The sequence below is a fragment of the Xiphophorus hellerii genome, chromosome 7, assembly GCF_003331165.1.
Source record: "Xiphophorus hellerii strain 12219 chromosome 7, Xiphophorus_hellerii-4.1, whole genome shotgun sequence".
Lineage (NCBI taxonomy): Eukaryota > Metazoa > Chordata > Actinopteri > Cyprinodontiformes > Poeciliidae > Xiphophorus > Xiphophorus hellerii.
Genome location: NC_045678.1, coordinates 22,683,819 through 22,700,975, shown reverse-complemented (window position 1 = coordinate 22,700,975; position 17,157 = coordinate 22,683,819). Strand labels below are relative to the sequence as shown.

Here is a 17,157-nt window from a genome sequence, read left to right as displayed (position 1 = left end):
CCAAAGAATCACAACAGAAATGTCAGAAACAAAACCAAAAAGCTTAAAGGATGATATACGAGACTACAATACAACCTTTTGGCCAATCTAACACTGCATATTACCCTGAACACACAATCCTCATGTTGAAACATGGTGGTGGCAGAGTTATGCTGTGATAATCCCCTCTTTAGGGAAGGATAGATGAGAAGGTGCGATTTGATGGGAAGATGAATGAAGCTACAATCCTGGAAGAAAAGGTTTTGACATTGGAGCAGAGATTTAAAGCTACAATTAAATGGTTTGAATCAAATCATTTTCATGTAACAAAAGGGACCAATCAAAGTAAAGACCTAAAATTGATTGAAAATATGTTGCTACATTCACACAGCAGAGACAAATGTCACTCAAATCAAATTTGTTGCCCATAATCAACCCATATTTGACTCCTTAAACTGATTTCAGTTTAATCATACTTCCATATGTGGCACTAAAATGGAAACAAATCCGATAGTTTTCAACAGATTAACAGATTAAATTATGATGAAATTATGAAAAAATCTGAGTCAGGGAAGAGCATCACATCACAATCAAATCACTTCTCTTTCTGACTTCAAAACCCAACAGACTTATCCACAGCCAATTTTGTGCTTTATTTTGTCTTAGTTTCCTTTTTATGATTTTGTAATAATTCTGTCGGCTTGATTGCAGAATAACTTTATAATCGACCCATAAGCAGTTTAAGCCATTAGTGCTCCTGTAAACAGAGTGCTGTTGTGTGATATTTATGTGATTCTGGACACATGGGTCGTTTTAACCAATAATTTACACATCTTAATCAGTTTTATATCGAAAGAAATTGATTTGGAAAAATTGTATTTTGTCTGATTTTGTTACTTTTTTATTACTTATATAAATTATTGTCATTCTGTTCCTTAAAATACCAACATTTCCTAATAACTTTATATTTTGGTCAGCCTGATGACGTAATTTTTCTTTTTGTTACGCAGCACTTTAGTAGACCTTTTACAAAATCTTACTTGAGTAATTTCTTGGATGGTTACTTTTGAGTAAAAATGAAGTAGTGCTACTCTTACTTGTAGAGTTTTCGGGTACTCTACCCACCTCATATTTAAATGGGTACAGATGATTGAGTCACCCAAAAATGTTTGAAATAACCGTCAGGACAAGCTCCGCTCTGATTGTGTCATCTTAGTTGTCAAGCAACATATCCATTTGTCAGAGTTGCAGGACTGTCAGCAGCGTGACAGGCCAGTTTTAGATATCATCAGCTTGATCACTGACATTATGTCCATCAGTGTCTGCTACATCATGTAAGAGACGGCCTGAGAGACAGTCCCAAGCAGATAAAAAGCGCCAATGTCACATTTGGAGAGAAGTGTTGCCATGCAGCGCCACACAGAAGAAAAATTGTCCTCACTTCTTTTAGGAGATTAAAAGCGTCCGACAAACGTGATTCACAACTTTAAAACAGTAAAAACAGTCAGCAGCAGAGCAGAGCAGCATAAGGTGCAGAAAGTTTACCTGATTGAATTTATGTGCGGTATAAGAAGCCAGATGAGGTCTTCTTCCCGATGTTCATCCTTCTTTCTTCGTCTGTGTCCCGAGCGTAGACTACCGTGACATCCTGTTGCCGTACAAAAGCATTTTCTCAGCCCTTCCCCTGGGTCGCTCAGGGAGCATTCGGCTGTCTGTGTGATCCCTGCGGCGGAGGGATCATCCTCTCCAAGGTCTGCCCGTGGGAGACGCCATTTGAAAGTGGAACACTTAATAGTCTTAGTTAAACAGAATAATCCTGTGATTAGCAGCTGAGCATATAGTGGGTTTGCTTCTCTCAGCGCTTGAGGGTGACACTGCAACACTACTGCGAAGATGTGGACAGGCAATCCTTTATAAGGGTTTAAATGACGGGAAAGCTGCACTTTATTCACACCTGATCAACAAACACATAAATTAATTCAAGATCCTTTCATTTAGTACGTTTCAGAATCTTTAAAAGTTGTGATTTTCTGTGTTACAGCTATTGTTTTGAAGATAATAATTAGGAATGTCAATTTAATAATTGTGACTTTAAAAGTCACAATTATTGACACATTCATGATATGACTATCATGAATATGACTGAAATTCATCGTTATGACTGTCAGAATCAAAACGATGTGCTTTTAATCTCATTCTCCCAATTATGATTTTAATTGTAATAACTTTGAATATCACTTTGAATAAATAATATGAATATCATAAACTAAAACGGATTAGGCCCTTACAAAAAATAATTCATTCTGACTCAAATCTAAAATTTCTGATATTTCTTCTCAAAATTTTGCTCCCCCCCCCAATTTTTTAGAATTATGATCTTAATCTCAAAATTCAGACTCAAATCTAGAAAATCAGATCTGATTTTTCTCATAATTATGACTTTTTCTTTGACTTTAGTCTCAGAATTTTGACTTTTTATTTAGAATTGTGAAAAAATTCTGATTTTTAGTATTTTGACTCAAATCTAGAATTTCTGATATTTCTTTCTAAGAATTCTGACTTTTTTCTCAAAATTTTGAACCTAATCTCAGAATTTTGATGTTTTTTTGAATTCTAAGTTTAATCTCAAAATTCAGACTAAAAATCTAGAAATTCAGATTCTCTTTTTTCTCAAAATATTCACTTTTTTTTCTCAGAATTTTTATTTTATTCAGAATTTTGATTTTAATCCCAGAATTTAATCTCAAAATAGGGAATAAACATTTGTAAAAAAAAATTTACTTGAATCGGACATGTTCCTCTTGAATTAGCTTTGCTTCGCTGTTTGCATTTGCCTCCACAAGTGTGCTTATCTGTGTAAAAGTTATAATTCTGAAACTGAAGTCAGGATTATGATATCAGAAATATGAGATTAAAATCAGACTTTTTGCGTTTTTTCTGGCACTAATTGTTCTCCATAAAGTATGACTTTGAATCTAGCAGCTTTAATTCCATAATCATGACTTTAAATTATGAAATATGTTGCCTTTTTCTGTAAAATGACAAACCTTCCATATACATTTGCTTATATAACTAAATATTTTTGTTTGTTTTTAGTTTATATAAGAGTACAGAGGTTTCATGACTGCCCAATGTTGTTTTTTTTTGCCCTAATTGCCGCAAAGATGAAAGTCAGCCATTTTCGCGCCGTTGTGCTGAGATGTATATTAGATAGCAACTTTAGTACTCAGCTGACTTTATTGCCGGTTTCATATTTTATTTGACATTTTTTAGCAAACAGGTCAGATTATTTTAAATATTAACAGTGTATTCTGTTAAGTATGACAGTCACTACGAGACTTAACACGTAAAGTGAACAACTTTGAATGTAATGTTTTAGTCTTGTTAGCATTGTTAGCTTATCTTAATTACGGAGCTATTGATGTTGCGTTGCTAGCTTTCTTTCAACGTCGTCAAAACTCGTTTAGCTTGAATTTGATCAACTTGTTTAAATACAGTAAGGTTATCAGGAATGATAAAGGTGAGAAAAACAACCAACAATACTAGGAAGTGCTCCTGGACACGCAAGTCTCATCATTTGAAGACTCCCCAGCGGCCTCGGCCCGTCAGAACCGTCATGACCCGCAGCCAGTGCACCTCCGCCGCGGGCTTCTTCAACGGACTCCCCGCTGAGGTGTTCCACATGATCCTGGATCAAATGTCCGGTGCGTGTAAAGCGCTAAACCCACAATACTAACACATCCGTTGGATTTATAATAGAAATGGCGTTAAATTATTAAAAGAATATCTCACATTTATGAATACATTCCTGGAAAAGTAGCACGGACAGATATAGGCTACAAATGCGTTTAATTAAATAGCAATATTGTTGAAAAATGTAATTTATGGCAGTAATTTAATTCATGGAGGACACTAATTATACACACTTAATGAAAATATTCACCTGATTAATATTTGTGTTGATTTCTTTATGATTTTCTACTGTATGTAACTCAAAAAGAAAGATAACAGTATAATACACAAATCTAATTTTCATCCAGTGTTAAATATTAAGTCACTGAAGTATTGTCTCTTGGCTAATCAAAGCCCCAAGTTCAGTTATTCAAAAGTAATATATTTAATGCTAAAGTATTATGCTGTAGTTTTATCAAAATATGCCTAAGTTTAGTATTTGTGCATTTTACAAGTTTTACTGGATATACTTAATGTCTTTGTTTCTGTTGTTATGATGTACAAAAAACTTGCTAAGCTTGGTGATTTGGTGCTAGAGCAGTCATTATGTTTTAAGTTAAAAAATGTTTAAAGTTGACAGGAAATTTGAAAATGTTATTGAAATGTGTTATTGAAAGATTGGAAGAGTAACACCTGAACACCAACTATAAAGTCTTAAAAAATGCAAACATTTAAAAAGAGTTAAATAAATAAGCAATGCTAAGCCTGGTGGAGGCACAAGTAAAGCCCGGTGGCCCGCCAGACTTATAATGCACTGGGGGAAACCATGATATAGCAGATTATTCTCCAGAATGATGTTTTAAAAGTGTACATTTTATTAGTAACATTTGCTTCTTTTAAAGGTAAAACAATATGATGTTTTTTTTTTAACTTGTGTGTGTTTCAGTGGTGGACATCAGCGTGTTCAGCATGGTTTCAAAGGAACTCACCAGTTGTGTTGTGAGCTACATCTCCTCCCAGGCCTGGAGGAATAAAACCATCATCCAGAGCTTTCACAACCCCACATTGTTAGAACAAAGATCCACGCTGGAGCACTACAGACACCTGGGTAATTTACTCACTTCCCTTTGTAAGCTAAACTTATTTCTCTCTCTTTATATATCTTCTGTTTTTATTTTTTCAAGCCTTTTTTTTCACATTTCAGGATTGTTGTTCAAGAGGTGTACCCTTCTCCTACCCACAAAAGACAGGTTAAAGTTCATATTTAGCAAGTTTTCACAGGTAAGAATAAAAAGAGGAAAGAGGACACAGTGTAGTTGAATGTTCTGATTCATTATTAGTATTTTAAAATTATTTGCAACCTTAATAAAATGCCTGGTTTGTGACAAATAATACATTTAACAGCAAATAACCTGGTTACATGTTGTAAGTGCGCACATCCTTGAGTGAATAGTTTGTTGATAAATTTTTTACTTCAGTTGCAGCATTTAGTCTTTTTCTTTTAGCATTTTTTTTGAGGCGCCTCAGAACGTTTGACGTATTTGCTAGGAAGGTGAAAATGAAATTGGATCTCATTTTTCAACCTCAACAGCAGTCTAAGTTTAAATCAAAAACAGCTAAATAATAGGCTTAAGTTTTTGGATGATCAAGGGTGAGAGATTTTCTCACCATCTGAGAGATTTGAAGATCATTTTTTAAGGTAGACTGAGTAAATATTTCCAAGTCAAGATGTGGGATGATGATACACTAAATGCTGAAATTTTATTTTTGCCAACAAGATTTGTTTTTTTTTTGGTTGAATTTTACAGAATAGTTAAAATGAAGGGAGAAAAGTTTTGAAATGCTTTAATTTATGTTGTTTTTTGTAACCTGACATTTTTGAAAAGGAACATACTGTAAGTGATGAATGCAAAATTTCAGATTTGTGCCATATAAAAAAGTATTTAATGCACTAAAAAATGTTTCACCTAGCTTGACCTGAAGAGACAGAATCTCAAAGATTGAGAACAACCAGACTGAAAAACAGTTTTTTCCCCCTGTGGGCTTTTTTTATTTTCTTCTCATGCTTTTTAATTATTTATTTAAGTCTGAAAGAATGTTTTGCTCTCCAGTCTTAGCTTGCTGTATTTTTGTTTTAGTGTATTCAGAAGAGAGCAACATATCAGTTGCAACTCTTTCTGTTGTTTCTGGCTTTCTGATTCTGTCCTTTCAGCCTAAATGTAATTTAAACAAATAATTAGCATCTTATGTCGCTGATAAAATGATGTGGTATTTTAGATACCCTGCTTCATGTTGGAGCAGTGCTTTACACCAGACTGCACTGGTTTCTCCCGATACGGCGTCTTGCTCCAGGTGAGTGCCTTGTTTCTAAAAGCTGGATATTCTGTGAAAAATGTAAATAAAAACATAAATGAATTAAAGGAGGTTACATTTGTGGAGACAGTCTGCTTGTTAAAGTGACGTGGTGCTACAGAAATATTTTAATTTCACATATTTACCCATTTAATAAATAATCCATCTTTCATTTTTGTGCTGTGTCATAATACCTAAAATCAGATTCAGCAATTCAGTCGATAATTTAATACAAACATGGGGTGTTGTGGGTAATAATTGTGTTTTTACACTGATTGCTTCACAGACCCTGATTGCAGGATGGGATGAGCTGGAGTGCCACAGAGTGTTCTGCTTTCTTTGTGAACAAACAAACCTCCTGCTTAAGACTGAAGCTTTACTCACCACAAAACCAGGTGCGTTCCCTTGAGTGTGTGGAAAATCTGCCAATAAGTGATCAGTTTTGTGTAATCAATGGAGAGGAACATTTAATTTTACCTATATTTAAAAATAATCATATGGTTCGTTAATGTGTATGGTTCACAAAAACGAAAGTTTATTGCTCTTTAAGAGGGCGAACTTGATTATTATTCCATTATCTCAAAACAATAATTTTATTGTTTATTGCAGTAATTATTGGGACAATTGATCATTACAGGCCTAAGCACAGATAAGTATTTGGTCGTAATGTGGCAAAATCTGAAATTTCCTTTTTAAAAAAGCAGTAAATGTATTTGTTCTCAGGGCTGAAGCGCTACCAGGAGCTGCAGCTCCGTCTGTTTTGCCGTAAAGTTTTGCTGGACCCATGCCAGAACCAGCCAGATGGACAGTTCTGGTTGGTTCAGTTGCTGAAGCCGTGGCCGCTGGTCAGCCAAGCCCACCTACTGTTCATCCTGTTTGGACCTTTACTGCATGAGGGTGAGGTCACTTTTAGACAGCAGAGCGACTAAAAGTGTTGGGGTGTCGACATTTTTAGGACATGTCAGACGCTTTCAGGCTGCTGAAATGATTAAATGCTGTACAATAATTTATACTGAAATCTGCTGCCATGAATATAATAAGCACTAAAAAATTTCTAATATTTCCTAATTACTAATGACTTAGTAAAAGAAATAGAAGATAAAAATATCTCCTCTGCGACTTTTAACTCGAGACGCAAAATCCTGACCTGGGCAGATGTTACAGGCATGTTGTGGAAACGAGGAGAACGACCGTTAACGGGTGTTATCTGTGGGAGCTAATTTAGCTCCGGTAGCTAGTGAGTTAACCCACAGAAGGAAGCGAGGAGAATCATTACGGATGAAGGTCGTCAGACCCGGGTAAATCTCCTCCTGTGAATCCACAGTTCTGCGTGAACTCTGCCACAGGCTGCAGCTGGATGACTCTTCCTGAGATAAACAATATAAAGTTAAAAGGAAATTTTGGTATTTTAAGGACGAAAATGACAATAATTCATATATGTAACACAAAAATAACAAAATCAGGCAAGAGAAAATTTTTCCAAATCAGTTTCTTTCAATAAAAGATCTTATGAAACTTGAATAAAAACTGCAGGTCTGTGTCTTTCTATTTAAAGCATATTTGTTTTATTATGAAGTATTTCTAGAGTAAAATTTCTGGATTTTCTACACACTGAATAAAAAATTACTCAAGTAAAAATAAAAAGTACAGTGTAGTAAAAATACTCCTAAAAGTATGTTTAAAAAAAAAAACGTTACTCAAGTAGATGTGATTGAGTGAATGTAACTAGTTACTACCCAACTCTGAATATATTTGGGTATTCTTTCTAATAGTTCTTCTAATTGTTTGGAATTTTGCCACAAAATAATGAAACAGACTTAAGAAAGTACATCAGTTTCTTTAAGAGAGAAGAGTTGTGTTTTATAACACTAGCGATATTCAGAAAAAACACAATTTCACAATTGCGGTGTTTTAACTAATTAGGAAACACAATTATTGAAGTAAATGTAACTAGTAAATACTCACTGATTGTTAGATAATGCAGTTACATTGCAGAAGGTGAAAGTGTTCTGATGGTTTCTGTGGTGTGTGACGTTTATCCGGCCTGTCCTCCCTGCAGGTGTTCTGGGCTGGGAGGATCTGGTGGACCGGGGTCTGCCGCACAGCGCGCTGTGGGATCTGGCCAAGTGCATCCTGATGCTGTCGGGCACGCTGCAAGTCAAAGGCTGGAGCACCGACTCAGTGCTGTCAATCCTGGAGGAGCTCATTGGTATTTTACATCAGGATTTTATGGAAAATATTTTATTACTGATTTGAAATTAGACAGTATTTCAGGTAAGTGAAGGATTAGCTGGAAAACGGTGACGTGTGCGTGTTTGATTTGCAGTCATCCCCCAGCCGTGGTACTTGGAGAACGTGGCCCGCCTGCTGGTTCTGTGCGGCAGCAGCCTCTGCTACACCTTCCTGGCCAGCAAGGCCCTCAATGGACGACTGGACGAGATCTCCAGGGTCATCATTCATATCATCCTGGTGAGACCACAGATTTATCTGGAGATGAACTCGGCCTTCAGAGGAGAACTAGGACTGAACAAACACTCGTCATCCGTTTTGTTCGGGGCACCTTGCTACGCTCTTTTTGTTGTCGGAAGCGTCTGTCCTCTGGCAATGACAGGACAATGTCAGCCACATTATTTCCACCTACTGGATATTTTCTCTTTTTGTAAATCTGAGAAAATGTATGTGAAAATTTTATATATATATTTTTTGTACAGATTTTAAAATATTCAGACCTGCCAATCTGGAAGCAACAATAGTGCTTATTTTTGGTGTCTTAATTTTAGTGTAAATTTTCCTAACTTATCTTTTTGTGACAAAGCAACTAAAGTCAAACAGAATAAACAAATCGTAACACAAAACATCTTTTTTGCGTGTCAAAAAGAAAATAATTAAATTCTCTGGTAACATGAACAAACAGTAACAAATTTTGTTTTGAGACCATTTTCAAGTAATATATTGATAATCGGATAATAATGCAAGTTTGCTCTCTCATAGACTAATAACCTTTAACTTAACATGAACAGTAAGACATTTTAAATATCCTCAATAAAACACAACCACAAAATATATACATTTTTATATATATATATATATTTACATACATATATAAAAATCAAGATAAAAATGTCTAGACATTTAAAAAATATAAATATGTAATTCATATACATTTTTCATATAAAAATTTATGTAAAACTAACACACACAACCAAAACCCTAAATAAAATATATTTTGATGTTTGTAAACAAAAATAATAAAATATTATTCTTTAAAATGGAAATAATTGAGCTCATTTTATTTATCCTGCCAATTAATTGATTGCTTATTGCGGCAGGCTTGCATGTGTTGGTAAGCAGGCGCTAATCGCTCCGTCTCCTGCTGTGTTTGCTCCTCTCCTGGTTCAGGTGTGCGAGAAGGACGGCTACCACATGAGCTGGGCGGTGAAGCTGGTTCAGCAGATCTGCAAGGTGTTCAGCACGGCGCCGGAGAGGTTCACCTTCATCCAGCACCTGGAGAACATGTTCTCTGAAGTCACGAGAGAGTTCTACGAGTCCTCTGTGGCAGGTGGGTTAAAGCGGCTTAAACAGGAATATATTTCCTACTAAAATATATACTGGGAATGTTATATATTCCTATATCTATATAGTTATATATAGAAATAGAAGATAAAAATATCTGATTAAATGATTAATTCCTATATGTATATTGGAATATATAGTAGGAATATTGCACCCTTTACACCATTGTTCCAAGTCTAGATTTAGGATTAATATTCAGAAGTTTACTCAATATTTACAAAAATAACATGAGAAAAGGTAGAGGAATTGTTTTTAAACCTTGCTCAAGTGAGAGAGTGTTTGTTTGTAATGCCTTGTGGGGCCCTTTTTCCTGACACATACTACGTAGTGGGGACCCACTGCTCCTTGTGGGGACCGAAGCCTGGTCCCCACAAGAGGAAACTCTGTTTTTGGGTCAGGGGTCAGATTTAGGACTAAGGTGTGAATTGGTTAGGGTTAGGATAGGGGTAAGGTTTAGTCTGTAGAAATGAATGGAAGTCAATGGAAAGTCCCCACAAAGATAGCCACGTATGTGTGTGTGTGTGTGTGTGTGAGTGTTCAGACAGATGACATTTAGCTTCACCTCCTCTTTTGCATTATCTCAGTGGAAAGCCATTACATAAGAGCTTAATTTGTCTTTGACTGGATCCAGCCTTTCTTTTCTGCTTCACTCATGCTAATTCCTAATGGTATAATTGGACAGCCACATTGAAATGGATTTATTCATGTGAATAAGTCAGCCATCTTTAAGCAGAGAAAGCTGATAATAGGGAAAAGTCAGAAAATAAGAGAGATCTAGTCTGCATTTACCAGTAAAAAGAAAATAAAGCAGGTTGTTGTAAACTTGAACTTCTACTGACTTTGCTTACAGATTTTTAAAAAATATTTTCTTTTCATTTCTTATGGTTCTATATGGTTGTAGATGCAGTAACTTTGCCCCAGAGAAAAGCTCCAACACGTCCTAAAAGCATTTAAAAATGTCAACAACAATTCTCTGTCTCCAGGGAACAACTTTGAAGACAGAGAGACTTTCCAGACCTTTTGCATCCTCCTGGACTCCAGCGCTCGCTTTCACACTAAACTGCTCCACATGTTCCTTAAATAAGAAGGATTTATAGAAGGCAAAATATGGAAACAAATGTCAATAATGAAGGGGGTCGTCTAATTAAAAGAACTGCACAAACAAAACCGAACCACTTCATGCTGTTTAAATGCTTTTGTTAAACAGTTTTGTTATTTATTCAGCTATTAGTGTGTTGAAATTTTACAATGCAGTTCATAAGCTCTGTTGGATGTGTTATTATATGAGTATTTAATATTTATTTGTTAGCATAAAAACTTTTGTGCATTGTATTTATTTAATTTATCCAGTAAATTAACATGATAAACATGAACATGTGATTTAATAAAATTGTATTTTCTAATATTTCTTGTCAGCTTGTTTTAATTTATAAAAAACCACTGCATACACTGAGGAAATAAGCTTTTTTTAAAAATTTCCAAGTAGTGCATCATTTGACTTTAACAGCATCTTCAGAAAACAAAAATAAAAAAACAGATAAAAACTGGAATAGATTAAAAAAGCTGCTTCACTGCATGTAGAAAATAACCCAGATTATGTATACATTCAGACTGCATGCACACTCTGTAGTGATGTATAAGGAGTTGATGAGAAATGCTTCAAACAATCACTTGACTCAGATTGCAGCGTTCAGCTTTAAAGGGAAGTTGAGTCTTTAAAAGTGCAGCTCAGAGAAAATGTGCTTGACTATTTGACATTGAAGTTTAAGGTTTAAGGACATCAAGAGTGACGAACACCTGAAACACCGAGTCAGATCCAGTTTGTACGTCCCTGCGTCCCGATCACGCCTGGTCATTCATTTGTTCATTGTTTTGATATGATCTGCAGGAGAAAAGGGGAAAAATCCTTTAGAGTCTGGTTGAACTTCAGTCTAATGATCTACTGACGGCTTGGATTCACAAAGCTCTTGAAGGGAAACTAATATTTGTGGTGAGAATGGGATGTAAGACAGCAACAGCATTACTCAAGGAGAAATAAAAAAACTGGGAACCTTTTTTTTTGGTAAAGTTTGCATCTTTTGGCAAAAAAGTGCATTTATGTTCAGCATCCTCATCTGTACATTGTTGAAAAAACCTGCTGCAAATGTTTTGGACTTTATGTTTCTGTAGCTTTGCATATTTAGAAAGTCTTAAACATTTTAAGTTAAATTTAAGGCTGGAAATGAGGCTCTTCCAACCAGGGCTGGGTAGTAACACTAGTTACATTTACTCAATTATATTTACTTGAGTAACTTTTTTAAAAAAAAACAAAAAACTTTTAGAGGTATTTTTACTATGCTGTAGTTTTTACTTTTACTTCAGTAATTTTTTTTATGGAGTATCGCTACTCTTACTTGAGTAACATTTCTGGATTCTCTATCCACTGGATTAAGAACAGGAATGTTTTAGCCAAAAATCCACCAGACACAGACACACACCTGCAGTTATTTTTTAAAGTTTGATATTAAAAGAAACTGATTTGGGAAATTTTTCTTTTGCCTGATTCTGCTATTGTTCTGTTAATCTGTTATTGTTTGTCATTTTTGTCCATAAAATACCAAAATTTCCCCATTTGAGGTCCATCAGATGGACCAAAATGATGTAATTTTTAAATATAAATTATTGATAATTGGATTAGTAATTCAGTAGTTGAGTTACTAATTGATTAGACTTTTTAACAAATTAAGATCATGAATTTTCTTAAAGTGTTTAATAATGTATAGATAAAACCAATTATCAAACTGTTAAAATCTAAACAACTGTGTGTGCATTCGATAACTGCTTTTTAAAACTAAACAAAACTTTTCACTTTGATCAGTCCAGGATTTTCTGATTGTTTTTTAATTTTACAATTAAAATCACTGATTTTGTGATGCTAATTTTTAAACAATTGCAACAAATTTCACGTATAACGGTGAATGTGACTTGTGTTACTCGCCGTACCGACTATAACTTGACATCAAGGAAAGCTGAGACAGCGCTGTACAGTAGTAGAAGTAAGAAATACTGCCACCTGGAGGCGGGAGTTGGCACTCTCTTGAGCTCAATATTTTCGACCATTTTTACTGAAAAACCAAAAAGTGGAATTTCCGCGATTGTGGAATTGCAAAAAGGAAAACAGTGGAAGGACTGATTGATGTAATCTGGCCGTAAACGGATACAAACTGCTTTAGTTTTATTTATAAAATTACATTTAAGTGCACAGCTACTATGTTGGAAGTTCTATTTATGGTATTAACCCAGGGTTAATACCATAATACCCATGGTATTCACTCAATACCATGGGTTTAATGACTACTTCTCTGAGTTTATATGTTCCACAAAAGGCATGCCGGTTCAGATGGACGGCCATACCTTGGAGCAGCTGTTGGGTTTGTTTATTGTTTTCCATGATGCAGTTTGTTCATTAACTTTCTCTATGTTGTTCTGCCTTCACAGAGCACAGCAACATACCCCAATTATATTAAATTAACCAATTACACACAGCACTCTGTTTATGAATTAAGAGACTTTAAATGGACTCTAAAATGCAGAGCAACTGAGTAAATAGGGCTGAACACAAATGCATGCAACATTTAGTAAAAACAGAAAAAAAACCCCCCCACAAAACATTTTCACAAATACGTTTCCACTTACACAAATGTGCACATCTTTGTCTCACATAAAATCCCCCCAAAATATATTGAAGTTTGTAGTATTAATTTGGTTACTATGTGATTGCTTTTGCAGCTGCATATACAATAGAGCAAAAGTTTTTGTGTTAAATAGTTAAAGTGGACTCAAACTACCTAACACAGACAAAGACACCTACAGAAATGTGCATCACTCCACATTGACAAGCTTTAGCTCTTGGGTACTTACTGTGCAATTTGATCTATGAGTTTAAAAGAAACAAAATCACAACAAAAAGAACAACTTATTGCCAGTTAGTTAAAGGGATAAATGATAGAGAGACTGTTCTGCCATTTCAGTTCTGAAACCCATTTTCTCCATTATCCCTGTATGATGATAAAAAGGGAAAATTACCTTGCAGCCAGTCCAGCCCTTCCTGCAGACCTTCTCCTTTGATAGCATTGCTGGCACTGAAAAACAAAATGTGTAGCGGTTAAGTCGTTTATGGAGCATTCCCTTTCTCCAGCCTTTTTTTTTCTTGGACCCTGACTGTTTAAAGCTGTCCAGTTCTTAATCCATTCGGCCTCCACCTGTCTAATGAGTAAACAAGGAGGAGGAAAACACATGTATGCAAGTGAGCCAAGCTGCTGAATAACTCCATGTGGCTCAGTCTCTCTGCCATGTTTAACCATGACTGAAGCAAAATTGGAAAGTCTGTCCCTGATTATGAACAGCAAGTAAACATGCTTTACTCTCTGAGTTTATGGTGAGTAAGTTGGCTGCTTTCTCCTCCTTGTACAATAAAATTAACAACATAGCAGCTTTTCTACTGATGACTCATCAAGGTGAAAGCAGAGTAATTGATACTTTACCAGATGTGCCAGGGTTTGTCTTTGATGTTCTCCAAACACAACATTTGCGAGACCTTGACCGAAGACAGAGCGTCCCGCAGGTCTGTCTTGTTGGCGAAGAAGAGTACCGGGATCTTTTTGTTGCAGATATCTAGGAAGACAGATGTGAGGATAAGACACTAATTCCTCAATCACATCATTGTGCATCCTAAGGTAAATGACCCTCCAGCAATACCTTTGGACCAAACTTGAGAGAGCAATGAAGCAATTTGATTGCTATCTACCTACTTTATGTCATCTTACACTATGCATATGCTCTGTCATGCTGATGAAAATTGATAACTGTTTGAAAGCATCAGGGCAGATTTTGAAAATTACTTTTTTCATCCCCAAATGGTCAGTTGATACTTAAAAATAGAAAAGGAATTAAACAAAATACAAATGTTGCAGTAAAAGTCAGGTCCTCTATCCTGACACAGTGAGACACTGTGAATTTCAAAGACTTGATGCAAATGTAGACAAACTACAAAGCAGAAGCAACACAAAGATTTCATAAAATGCACATTTTTCCAATGTTACATTTGCATTTTTAATGATCAGATGAGAACCAGCATCACAGCACTCTATAAAGATTTTTAATAATTAAAGTTGGAAATCAAAATTCCAAGTCTGACTTGATCACAAACCCTACAAAATAATTGAAAGCAAAAATAAATGCAGTTAATTTTTGTAACAGTGCAAAAATACATCTCAAAAGACAAGCTTGGATTAAATACATGTAAGCTTTTAGTTGTAAAAGTTCATGTAGTTGCCATATTGGACACCTCTTAGACTAAAACGTCTCTCTAATTATGAATTAGGTAAAAAAATAAAATAAAAAAATATATATACATATATATTTATAATACCTTCATGGCTGAGGAAATTATCGAGCTCCTCCTTTGCCACAACCATTCTCAGTTTATCGCTGCTGTCAATGACGAATATGATTGCGTTGCTTTCTCTATTAAAAATAATCAATCACCAATATAATAATTGAAAACTTGCATGTAGAATATGCACACATTGTCTATTTTTGTGCCCTACTTGTAATAATGCTCCCATAGGCTTCTGTATCTGCTTTGGCCTGACATGTCAAAGACTGTGAAGGACAGGCTGCATGCAGAAAGAAAAACACAATGAGTGACATAACATCAGCCAGATTCTGATACTGAAATGTTTTTGCGTTTTACCTTGAACTCTTGAACTTTTCAATGTTGAAGCCAATTGTCGGGACTATTTCTTGAGCCGCTGTCTACATGCACACACATTTGCACACGCGCACAGACACATGCGAACACACAAATAAAGACAAGTAATAGCAAAAGTATGTCAACTATGAAACAAAGGGAGGTATGACGTGGGCTTTACCTGACTAACATGTTTCCACTCTTCTGACAATGGACCTAAATGATTTGGATGCTGAAAATGAATGATTGCAAAGAAATAATAATAGGCATCCAAATGTATACTTTAATGGATTTTAAGATAATTTATCAGCTAAGTAATTGTGTTTATTCTCAAGACGAGGCTCAAGAAAGAAAACGGCAGTTAGAATAACATTTCAAAACTTACATTAGATGGTTTGAGCTGGTTGATGATTGTCGTTTTGCCGCTGTTGTCCAGACCCAAACACAAAACGTTGACTTCTTTCTTCCTTAGGCCAAGCCAGCCTGACAGTTTGTCAAGCAGCCCCATTTCACTCGGCTTGATGCAACACCATTTAGATTTTCAACACATTACCCCATAGATGGCCCGATTCGATCAGGACGTGTTTGCAGATTTTCTCTAAAGCGAATGTTAATGATAAAACTTAGGCTCCACCGCTCTCGCTGTGAATAGATGAGATGCTGCCTGGCCATCGCCAGCTTGTGGCAGGTAATCCTATTACGGTGAATTAAATCCAGTGAACCACCCGGTGGCCTGCTCGTGGAGTGTGGAGCTCCGCAGGCCCCCAATCCTGATGCATTTGATTTATTACACTGTAACACTCTGAAGGATCCCCCTTTAGGCTGCTGGGGCCCGTTATAGAAACATGGCACCTAACAGAAGAAGATGCAGCTCTTTTCTTTCCTGCAACCACTGACTCACATATTGATTAAAAGAATCACTCATTTTGGGACAACCATTGGTCTGACATGTTACATTTTTGACCCATTTTTTTCACAGCAGCAAATATGAAACTTTTCCATAGGATGTTTGAAACATGCATGTCCAACAGCTTCATCTTTTGGTTGTTACAAATACTTGTGATGCTACATAAACTTTATAATAGAAGGAAAGATGAGACAAAATGAAGAGTGGACCTTAAAAATTAAACTAAGTAACAATAACTTGTAAAAAATAATAGAACCTCTGTAACCTTTTCACATTTTGTCAAGTTACAACCACAAACTTTGATTTAGCTTTTTGGGGATTTTATGTGAGAACACACAAAATAAAGCGTAACTATGAGGTGGAAGGAAAAATAAACATGGTTTTCAATTGGTTCACAGATAAAAACCTAAAATGCGTACATATTCAGGCTTCCTGCTTCTTTGACAACCTGAAACATGTTGTTGGACAACTTTCTTCAGCAGGGAAACTGGAAAGTTAATGCAAAGATTAATGGAGCAAAAATACAAGAAAATTATTTAAGAAAAGCTTTTAGAGAATGCAAAAGACTTGAGAAATGGTTGAGATCAATACATTTTAACGTGATAAGTAGTGATGATCACAGATGATCAGACTGAGGTTGGGTCGCTTAAAAGGAATAATTTCATTAGATGTGAAAAGTTGGTAAAGACACGCCAAGAAAGAAAATTACAAACGTAATAAATGTTTATCAGTTTTCTTCCACTTCACATTACTTTATGATGGTCTTACACACAAAATTATGACACTACTGTCTGTGGTCATAATGTGACAAAATTTCCTTGGTTTTGGTTTAAGCGCAATATACTCACTGAAAAATTTATTGAAACATGGCTTTCCATCTTCTAAGCCAACTTTGACAAAATATTTGTCACCCTCTCTCCTGGAAATATATCAAAATCCCATG

At 35.5% G+C, this 17,157-nt stretch overlaps 2 protein-coding genes across 6 annotated transcripts; one reads left to right on the top strand and one right to left on the bottom strand.

Annotated features, from left to right (window-relative positions):
* Positions 1–3,311: 3,311 nt before the first annotated feature.
* On the top strand, positions 3,312–10,712 carry LOC116723395 (F-box only protein 47). Its single transcript, XM_032568241.1, has 10 exons — positions 3,312–3,683; positions 4,598–4,759; positions 4,856–4,932; positions 5,929–6,003; positions 6,290–6,398; positions 6,727–6,900; positions 8,063–8,212; positions 8,330–8,472; positions 9,403–9,562; positions 10,560–10,712. Exons 1-10 carry the CDS (start codon positions 3,491–3,493, stop codon positions 10,658–10,660), a joined length of 1,344 nt encoding a protein of 447 aa, XP_032424132.1. The 5' UTR covers positions 3,312–3,490; the 3' UTR covers positions 10,661–10,712.
* A 44-nt stretch (positions 10,713–10,756) lies between these two features.
* On the bottom strand, positions 10,757–16,037 carry LOC116723396 (ADP-ribosylation factor-like protein 6). 5 transcript variants are annotated; one of them, XM_032568244.1, is made up of 9 exons: positions 15,693–16,031; positions 15,489–15,539; positions 15,311–15,372; positions 15,165–15,233; positions 14,987–15,081; positions 14,100–14,229; positions 13,642–13,697; positions 13,477–13,489; positions 10,757–11,458 (listed from the first exon to the last, which is right to left on the bottom strand). In XM_032568244.1, exons 1-9 carry the CDS (start codon positions 15,813–15,815, stop codon positions 11,419–11,421), a joined length of 639 nt encoding a protein of 212 aa, XP_032424135.1. In that variant the 5' UTR covers positions 15,816–16,031; the 3' UTR covers positions 10,757–11,418. The 5 variants fall into 5 exon arrangements, with proteins under 5 accessions (XP_032424135.1, XP_032424136.1, XP_032424137.1 ...); XM_032568245.1 differs by lacking the exon at positions 13,477–13,489 and having other exon boundaries at positions 15,693–16,035; XM_032568246.1 differs by lacking the exon at positions 15,489–15,539 and having other exon boundaries at positions 15,693–16,032.
* Positions 16,038–17,157: the final 1,120 nt, after the last annotated feature.